At 45.1% G+C, this 10,527-nt stretch overlaps 1 protein-coding gene and 1 long non-coding RNA gene across 7 annotated transcripts in view; one reads left to right on the forward strand and one right to left on the reverse strand.

Annotated features, from left to right (window-relative positions):
• AFF1 (AF4/FMR2 family member 1) overlaps nt 1–10,168 on the reverse strand; it is a 76,375-nt gene extending 66,207 nt beyond the window's left edge. For 4 of the 6 annotated variants that reach the window (XM_041489207.1, XM_041489206.1, XM_041489205.1 and 1 more), the window contains exon 1: nt 9,939–10,167. In XM_041489207.1, the coding sequence (XP_041345141.1) occupies nt 9,939–9,955 (17 nt within the window). In that variant the 5' untranslated portion in view covers nt 9,956–10,167. Of the gene's footprint in view, nt 1–9,938 lie in introns of all 6 variants that reach the window. The other 2 variants (XM_041489209.1, XM_041489210.1) reach the window with 1 other exon arrangement.
• Nucleotides 2,170–4,225, forward strand: LOC121365218. Its single transcript, XR_005956972.1, has 2 exons — nt 2,170–2,304; nt 3,995–4,225. It is a non-coding gene; the product is annotated as an uncharacterized LOC121365218 (long non-coding RNA).
• Nucleotides 10,169–10,527: the final 359 nt, after the last annotated feature.

Here is a 10,527-nt window from a genome sequence, read left to right on the forward strand (position 1 = left end):
TTTTCTATTCTTATTGAAACTTCCATTAATCCTCAGAACAGCTCTTAGTATCCTTCCCAACTAGCAAATTGTGCCTTAACTCCCCATTTTTTTCACTTAACAGCCCTGCTTAGAAATGTGGTTCTTGTAGTAATGCATACAACAGAGAAAGAACACAGGAAATTGTATGGTTAACATCCCTCCCTTTTCTACATCTCTTTTTCTGTCACTCCTCAGTTTCAAGCTGTGAATCAGGAATCCATTTTGAGCACTTGTTTATACACATGCAAAACCCATTCTCTGTGTAAAAGCTCCAGGTCGAGAATTCTTTTTGAGCACAAGCTCAAGCAGAGCTCTTTATCAGGAACATCCTTTTCAAGTGGACTTGAAAACTTAAAAGCCAAAAGAAACTAGAAAATTAGATACTAGCATAAATTCCTCTTTTCACTAAAGTACAACATTGCCTTATAATACACAGTTTAAGTGTCTCAAATGATATGGAAGGAGTAGACCAGCTGGAACCCAGTGTACAAGCTGAAGGCTACAATTTGGCCCCAAATGAGGACAGCACAGAAAAACCCAGAGGAACCAATAAAATTTGGAGCAGCAGCTGTAACAACACCTTGTGTGTTCACCCTGCTGAGCCCTGGCACATCAATTCTCACCACTGCCTCAGCTTTCAGCACACCCTTGGCCAGCTGAACTCACACAAACCATTTCAATTCTCCTCTGGTTTCCTACTTTCCATTGAGACTCTGCTGTGTGTAAGCTGGATCCTAGATCTGTATCTAGTAAGTGCCTGCACCTCCCTTGCACTCCCATCTTATTTGCACTCACCCACGTGAAACAGAAGAGGAAGGGGTGAAAGAATAGTTCAAGGGCCTTCTAAGAAAACTGCATGGCTTAATTAAAGACCTTTTAAATGCATCTTATTAACCTCAGCAACTGCTACTGGTTGTTCAGACCTCCCCCTCTCCAGGGGAAAGAAAGAAATATTGAACAAGTAAAATCAAACCATTATTCACTTGGCAGATTACTGTACACAAACAGCCTTTCAAGTTGTTACATTAAAGTAAACACAGCTTATATCAATATCATCTGTACTTTTCAGTAATTAGGCTGCGAGGGAGGAGATGGCCCATTTTCAAGGAAGCAATTTTTACAAAAGGAAACCATTAACTTGATGCTTAATCGATAAACAAAGGAACAGGGAAGTGAAGAAGAAATTGCCCAGCAGATGGGGTTGGGACACAGAAGAGAGCTTTCTTCATAATACCATCTTTTATATGGCATTTCTATCAGACTTTTTCATGGGGACAGGATTTCAAACAGGATTTCAATGTTTTCTCCTGCTATAGCTGAAAATAGGACATTTTCTCCTACTTTCTACTGTTTTGACTAGCACAAATGATGGCCAAATCAGAAAGATACAGGAATAAGCACTCTTAAGGGAGCTGAGTGGAAACAGTACTGAAAACAGGACCCTTGGCTGAGACACCGTGAGCTCCATACGTGTCTCTTTACAACTAAGTACAGCACAGACACCAAAGTCAGTTCTAGCTAAGAACTGAAACCATTGTATTTGGTCAATGTTCAGCCTAAACAGAATGTCAACTGAATGTTCATTAGATTTAAAAATTAACCCAGACTGCGTCGGGCTTTATAAGCATTACAGGATGGGGAGTTCTGTGTGTGTATGGTTACCATCTTTGATTTGGGGTGTTTTGGTAGGGTTTGTTTAATATGCACAGCTCCTCAGTTTTCACAATAAATTCTCTCAGAAGTTGTTCAAATTGCAAAACATCAACACACACCAATACAGTTGCCAAACCAGATCCCAGGAAGGTTTTGGTTGCAATTACCAGATTGTGCAATAATTACAAACTGCTTTCATTTATTCAAGAATTACAGAAAGGAGGTTCTGGCTGTGAAACACAGTGCTACACTACATCAGCTGTCTATACTGCAAGAGGAAGAAACAGCAATAGGTTGGTTCCCTGCACATAAATTCTCTCTGTCACTCCAAACATGCAGCAAGAAGGGATGTGTAATGCAAGAAACCTATTTACTGTTGGTCAGTTCATCCAGTTTACTTAACTGAGTTGAAAAGAAAACACCCTCTCCAAATCATTAAGAACCAGACCAATTCACATTTTTAAGTAATGGAAGAACCAGCTTGGGAGCCAAGTTTTAATGTTATCAATTTCTGCAGACTGGCAATTTCATCCATCTGTTTTTCTCCACTGTGGTCCTACACGTGCAGAGCTGCACTGTCAGTGCACCATGCCACCAAACAACAGCAATACTCATCAGTGACATGCTCAGGTAGGTACAGAAACTCCACTTGGGGGCTTGCTTACTTGGAACCAAAACCAAGGCTGAAGTCATCTCACCAGCCCACTAAGAGTTTGGAACTGGTTTGGAAGGAGGAGGGAACAACAGCAAATAGTTAAAGGCATCTTCAGAGGGAAATTCTACACGGAAGCTGCTAATGTTTTTTCTTCTCCCATCCTTGGCTAAACTCTTCATTTTTATTACAAGTAAATAGAGAGCAAGGGAAAGCTTTGTGCCACTTAATTCACTAAATGACCAAGCCTTTTTTCATATGTAAAACACTGAGTTACTGAATTTTCCCAGCCAATTTAGGAAGTTATTTAGGTCTATTGTTCTCAATTCCTCATCATACAAATCAACTTCTGCAATGGCAGAAGTACCCCAGGTCTCTGAATAATAGATCTCATTATTACAGTGCTTCTAAAAGCAGATTAGACCTTCTCAAAGAACAGCACATGATTTTACCTATTTTTCTCTCTCCCCAATATGGGTGGTTACAGAGAATTTTCCTATGCTCTAGGACTAGTAGGTTTTTTTACCCCTGTAGTGCATTACACAGAACTAGGCATTCCCTCTATGAAGGACCACAAACACAGCTAAGCAAAGAGAGCCTATTATTAGCTTGCTGAAGCCAGTCCATGTAAAATGGATAGGGGTTTGCAAACAGATAAAGATCACCTACGGTGTTCCAAAACCTCAGCAAAGTGATCACATTCCCTTTAAATATTAAGGCACTTGTTCATCTTGCTTCCAGAATGAAAGTTCCAGAATATCACGCATTAAATCAGAAACCCAAAATCAAGCCAATGACCAATTAAAAGTTAACTGCTGGATAAACCTGGCCACTCTGCTGCAAGGGAGCTGCAGATCTCAGCAAAGAAGGGAGACGCTGGCCCAAAAGAGCTCTTTGGCTAACACAGCTTGCACCCACCATCCCATAGCCATCCTCCCAGAAGCCATATGCCAGAAAAAGCAGCCTTCTTCACCAGTATCACAGAGCTCACACTTGGGCCAACACAGTTATCTCACCTCTGCAGTGCATTTGCTGCCTTTCAGCTGTGCCAGCACTTTCACAGTAAAGAAGGCCTGCAGTGACAGACAGACAGACACACATGGCAGCTTCCAGGTAGTGGCTAAGAATTCTAAGGGAGTCTTCTAAAAATCCAAGCAAAGCTCCCTGCTCTGCAGCACAGAGGGACAGGCCAGGCTCTTTTTCTGTTAGCATGTGTTATTTTAGTAAAGCTAAGAAGAAATAGGTCTCTAGACTGACAGCCTGTTCTCAGCAGAGCCACAGGTTTACTGACATCAAGAAAACAATTTTTCCTAGAACAGCTCGTTCTTTTGAGGGCTGTGGGGACAGGGAAAAGAGAAGCACGTCACCAAAGCATTTCCAAACTGCCAGAATATTCTCTGCCTTCAGATTAGGATGATTTTTCCAAAATAGCCTACAGGGGCAGGGGGGGAGAGGAGTATTGAGAAATAGCTGCATACCAGTTACGAGGGAGAGTTTCTGAGCTGTGCTTGAAAAGATTAATTATGCCAGTAATATCTTTTTAAGCAAAACCTTACAAACTGCAGAAGAACAAAAAACCAAAAGCAATTTCTTATCACGTCTCCAGTTCTCCAGAGAAGTAAATACCCCTTTACTGCTCCACATTTTAATAATTCCTTTCCATTTCAGATGCAAGCAGACACCTGCATTGCAAAATGCAGCGCCCACAGCTCAGCTCAGGGAGGAGGCACGTGCACTGGAGCTTCTCACACACCCCACATGCACACACCACCTGCTAAACACCGTGCCATGAAGGAGCTGATCACACACTGCTGAATACATCACTTGCTGCTTACAGCTTATACACTATCCTAAGAAGCAAAGATATATGGAATAAAAATACTAGCATATGCTCAAGAATTTCCTCTTTTGTTTCTTTTTAAAATACTTCTTACTCAGGTTTTGGTTGAACTAGAGGTGTTTTTGTTATTTGTTATTCTTTTATGTGTTTTGGGGGTTGGTTTTTGTTGCTTCTTTTTTTTTTTTTTATTTGCATGTACAAAATGAAACCCACAGTTCTTGCAGTTCTGAAAATTAGTTTTGCTGTTGTCTCTGAGGTTAACCATTAACAATTTGCTTGTTGAACTTTCTCTAAAAATTACAGCAGGGACATTATTTCTCTTAACCTGATGTAACATTGCAAAAACAACAGTAAAGGAAAACTTTAGTTTGCTAGTACAATAAACACTCAGAACAACTGAAAATGACAATTCTACAAACAATATCTAAGCCTAAACTAATCCAGAAGACAAACATATTCCTGAAGCATTTGTGACGAAGACTGCCTAATCAAGTGTGCCTAGATACCTCAGCTTGACAATTCTGAAGCATTAACAGGAACAGAGCACTTCTCAAATGCAGTTTTGTGCCCACACACCTGCTCTTTCTCCCCGCTTGCCACCTCCCCCTTCCTATACAAGGATAAGGCACCAAAAGAAATGCACTTTTTACAATGCCATGCAGTTCAATAAGGTGATCAACAACTTCTGCACCTCAGCAGCAGAAGAGCTGAGCTGGGGGCTGGCTCTGCACACAGCAGGCACCACAGCTAGAGGGAAGATGGGCTACAAGAATTCTACCTCTCACCACTTTCCACAGCTGCTTGATTCTGTACTGATAGAGAATTCAACTTCACTTCCCTGAATTGTCTATGAATAGGCAACTGTGGAAAATCTTCTCCTAGCACACGCAGCAGCTCCTGTCTGTTCCCCACAAAAGCATTCTGCTGGAGAGGCAGCTCTATCTTAATCTACTATGGGAACACCTCACTCGGGAGTGATAATTGCCCCAGCCAGTCCCACACTCTTCTCTTTTTTATCATGGACACAGATGAACTGCAGCAGCCAAAATTGCAAAACATAAAATAGCCAGTACATTTTCCACTATAACATACCACGGGGGAAAAAAAGCTCCAGGCTGCGTTCAAGACTGAACAGAAAAAGTACTTTATCTATTTTTTTTTTGAGGCTCATGCATCTCTACAGTAAGTCTTTTGTCATATCAGGTAAGCAAACTCTGCACTTCCAACCACTCAGCACCAAAGCCAGTCCCCAGGATGACACCCTGCACTCTGTGGAGAGCTCTTCCTCACTCCACTGCCCTCCACCTCATGGAAAACAATGTCATTGTAGCAATCCCACATAACTTTAAGGAGATACCTTTTCTATTATATTTTAAAGGCATTTAAAAGCTTCATGTATCATTCACTATGGTTCCTCTCAAAAGAAAAGTGCTGAGGAGAATTATGCACCTCATTAAAAGCTTGTTTCCTGCTCTTCATGCTGCATCTTGCAGTTATACTAGCAAATGATTTTCTCATAAAAAGCTGTGAGAAGAGGCCTCTCTTTGTAACACAGACTCAGACACAGGAAAATAACATGACCTAAGGAAACATTCCCTTGTATACCAGCTCAAGTATACCATGACAAATATATGTCAAAGTTTTCAATGGCCTATTGCAAATTGGAATACTCACTGCTGAAAAAACCAAACCAACCTGAAAAATCCACTTCCCTGTGAGCATCTCTGTCTTCTGTGTGGGAGCATTTCAGCTGCAGGTCTGCCTCAGAGCAACTCCACACTCAGAAAGTCCAGGCAATAAGGAACTGCAAACTGAAAATCCTCAGCAGCCCACAGAACATGCCATAGATCATCCAGACATCTGGTTCTGGAGAAAACAGGTCTGTATTTCTAGGCAGGGCTAGTAGCAAGCAAAACCAACAGGGTTTCATGGGATGTTTTAGCTTTCAATAGACTAGTAAACTCCAACAACATATTGTTTCAGCCCTTCTTGATCTCCATCCTTGACTGGACCCCAGAATAACCAACATTTGCCTGTATCAACAGGACCCATGAAACAAACAAGTTATGAAAAGTATCTTTACATCTGGCCTGGAAAGCTGTGAAATTACAAGGAATAAACTAAAGCTGCATCACTCAACATAGCTTCTCCTCAGGGAAAAGCCTCAGCACTACTCCCCTCAAAATGTACTGTGTTTTAAATATAGATAAAGCCACATTTTATTTCTGCAAAGGATCACCTTTTTTTTCTACCAGAATAGGCAGTACAGTCTTCTCTCAAGACTCTTCTGGGTTTAGCTGGTACAACTTGGCTTTAGGGGGTGGAAACAGAGGGTTTCCCAGGCTGCTGTCCATCATTACCCTTCCCTGCAGGGCTGGCTCAGGAGAAAGAGCAGTATAAGCCCAGCAGGGATGACAGCACAACACTCAGGTTTCATGTTGCTCTGACTGTGTACTGTATTCACCTATGTACAAAGATTTGGAAAATGCATTCATTCTGCACACCAGAAATGATGCTAACCATGACCACACTGAAAAACAAGTGTTTTTCAAACACTTAGCAAAACTCTTAGCATCCAAAACAACAAAGTATTTTGTTTATCCTCTTACTGTAAACAAGTGTGACTGACAGCTTCTACAGACAATTTAAAATGACCACAAGCAGCCTGAGAAAAGCAGCCTGCATCTTAAAAAAAAAAAAAAGGCAGATATTCATCTAAAGACCCTTAGCTTGCAATTGCTGCAGCACAGCAGATATTTTAATGAAGAAAGAAGCAGAAATGAGATGAGCTCTGTCAGTCTGTCCCACACTCCTCCCAAGAGCCCTGCCGTATTCCCAGAGCAGCTGAATGGCACATGATGAACATCACACCACAGTCGACAAGACACTAAATTTGTCCTTATTCAGATCAGTTCTGCTCCTGCTCGCAAGCTGCTGAACATATCATAAAAACCTGACACAAGCCCTGTTGCCTGGGGACACCACAGGCATCAGATCATCTGTGCACTCCAGAAGCGAGCACATAGAAAGCTACAACTGCAAACCAACGGCTCAGCGAGCAACTTAAAAAAACCCCATAACGGCACATTATACACAAAAAAAAAGCTAACTGGAGGATGGTTTCTCCACCAAATATATCCAGATGTAAGCTACTTGCAGCAGCTAGTGGGAGAAGCTGATCATTCTCAAAGAGCTGAAACCAAACCATGCCCAACTCGCCCGGCAAGCATTTCTTAAGATCAGGATTTTAAAGAATGCTGTGGCATCCATTAGCACATCAGTTCCTCAGTTATCACCACTACAGTTTTTAAAATGCTAAGGAGCAGCAACAGGTAGGTTTCATCCCCTCGTTTTCCCTACCTTTCCACCCTTCAAAACTGTGAAGCCCAAATGCCAGGTGAGCTGCTGAGAATCACAGCGCTGAAGGTGAAGAAAGGATGCTGAATTTTTTTGTTTCCAAACAAGCATCTTCCCCTATGTCACATCACTTTCACTAGCTAAAGCAAACAGCATGTGAGAAATAGAAAACGTGAGCAGATGGAGGAGCACCTGAAGGCCTCGTACAGAGTGATACACAAACCACTACTGAGCTCAATATCACAACACCTCATCAGTAATTTACTGAGCTTGCAAAAATTGCCTGTATTTTTTTTGCAAAGCACAAATAAACACAGAAAGCTCAGTCATTTCTTTTGTCAGCTACCTTGCAGAGTAAACCCTCTGATATGTTTTGGCAAAACGAATTCTGGAGACATGTGGCTTCTCAGTCCCATGCAGCAGAGTTCTAATTATTTACTGTGAATATCAACTTATCCTTTACTACTGAATAAAAGCTTCTACACACCCACAAAGCACATATTTTTAAAATGGGATGAATACCTCTGCAGATCTATGCTACTGAAAGGGAAACATGACAGGCCTTCTGGCAAATGCAACCTCTCCTACAGACTCATTTCCGCTGCTCATATGCACTCCTATTTTCTTTAAATGTCTTAAAACAAGTAATAATCAGAGATCTTAACACTGATCTTCAGGCGTACAGAGTAACCTCTGTACTCGCTGTGCTGAAATGCTCTGACACAGTTTTACAGCTTGAGCACCTCACAGTATCCTGACAAAAGCAAAAGCCAACACACAGGATGGAGAAGGAAGGAGGGTACAGAATGGCAGGTGCATGTCTTGTCCCCATGTCTGTCTCAAATAGCAGGTGTAGGGCACAGTCCCTCCACCTGCCCTGAAGAATTCAGCCCCACGGTCCCAGCCCTTGGACCATTTTCCTGCCTTCAGTCTGGGCCTCTCAGCCTGAAACACCTGATTCTGTGCGCCGTTCACCCTTCGGGTCAGGGATGTGGGCTCACTGGCCCCAGCACCACTCTGCCCTTTCTTGGCCGGCCGGCTGCAGCTGGGGGCTAGTGCTGGGACCCGGCTCCCACGTGGCCTCCTGCCACCCAGCAGAATGGCTGTGCGACCTCTGAGACACCAGGCATGTCCCTGGCCTTGGAGCCAAGCCAAGCTCCAGGGCCAGCCAGCATCCCTAGGATTTATGCTGCATCCAGCATGTGGTCCTATTACAGCAGCGCTGATAATGCAGGCCAGTAAATCATGCAAAGGGATGATACAAAGGGAGGAAAAAAAAGATGTTAGGAACTCAGTCTTTACCTTTTTGTTAAGTACTCTTTATGCAAAATGCTCCCAGTATTGGGAGAGTAGGCCATGGAAGCTGGAGAAGAGCTCAGCTGTTAACCAAGCAATCAATCTTCCCCTGCTTCCCCAAACCGCAGGGCTCTGTCCTTCTCCAGTTTGTAATTTAAAGCCAGCTCTTGGCTTCAAACCTGCAGAAAAGCACCACTGTGAAAATGCACCTTGAGTGCCAAACTTATGTGTAGGATACATCACCGTTTTTGGTTTTTTTTTCCTGCCTGCAGGAAAGGGGAGCAGGGTGGCTGTTTGGTGTGGGACTAAAGAGCAAAAGGGAATTTCTCTCTTTGGCATTTCTGAAATGCCCATTAAGGCATCGTAAACGCTAAAAGGCACTTAACAGGTACCTTAAATAGCACTGCTCCATCAAGTACTACTGCTTAAGAAAAGCTGCCACCCCCATGCTGAGTGTGAAATTAACTTCAGGCAGGACGCTCCCCAACTCCCCCGAGAGCGGGCAAAACGCTGCTTCTTTAAAACCACAGCTGAAAAGTATTTACCCAAGATCGGTGTTTTCGCTTGAATTTTGCTCACCGACAGCAACTAAGTAACTAATTTCCGTACTCTTCCCTGCTGTAACCATTTCCTATGCTCGCAGCTACCCAGCAGACACAACCTGCTGCCCCAGCCCTGCAGCCCGGCCGAGCAGAGCCCCTGCCCGCCTCTGGAAGCGGGGCTGTAAGCCGGGACACAGACCCGCTCACGCCCGGCTGGCACGGGCCAACGGAGACAAACAAACGCCACACAAGGCTGGAGGGGAGAAGAGAATCAAAGAGCTTTCAAACAGACAAGCCCACGGGGGAGAAAAAGGAAATCAGTTTCAAGGCGCTTTTAACTTGTTGGACTGGGAAAGATTTGACGGGGAGCAATTAAGACTTTGTTTTTCCTGCTGGAAGAAAGTTTACGCTGGGAAGAGGGAACGGGCACGGCGGTGAACAAAACGCAAGGACAAAACCCTCCGGGGGCTCGGGGTAAAACCCCACAGCCAACCGAGCCCGGGCAGGAGCCAGGGCATCACAAACCCAGCTCTAAGCGAGATGCACCGGGCGCGACCAAAGTTATTTAGTGCCGTACCTCGACTGGGCAGCCATCGCGGGGTTATCCTGCCAAACGTCCTCTATCCATGAGCTCCGTCCGCAGCTGTCCAGGCTCTACCCCGCTGCCAAAGCCCGCGGGCCCATGTGCCGGCCGCCTCCCCGCCGGAGCCCGGTGCCGCCGCGCTGCGGCTCCCCCCGCCCGGGCGGCCAGCGCAGGGCTGGGGCTCGCTCATTTTGATCGACATCCGGGCGCCCGGCCCTCCCCCGGCCGCCGGCAGGGAGGGGGGCCCGCCCCGCCCCGCCGCCTCCCCCTGCCCGGCCGAGCGCTCGTGGTACGGCCCGGCCTCTGCCCGGGCGGGCGGCGGGAGGGCCGGGCCCGGCCCGGACCCCTCGTGAGGCGCTGCCTGCGGCGAGCGGGGCGAAAGGGCAGGGGCCGGCTGAGGAGCAGCCCCGGCCCGGCCCGGCCCGGCCCGGCCCGGCCCGGCCCGTGCCCTCCGCCACCGCCCCACGGGTGCTCCTGCGGGTCTGCTTCAGTTACCTGCTGGTTTGTTTAGGGTTTATTTATTATTATTATTATTATTATAATTATCATTATTAGTATGGCGGGGTTTTGGTTTTAGAAGGAC

This window comes from Pyrgilauda ruficollis, unplaced genomic scaffold (assembly GCF_017590135.1).
Source record: "Pyrgilauda ruficollis isolate IOZ18807 unplaced genomic scaffold, ASM1759013v1 scaffold91, whole genome shotgun sequence".
NCBI lineage: Eukaryota > Metazoa > Chordata > Aves > Passeriformes > Passeridae > Pyrgilauda > Pyrgilauda ruficollis.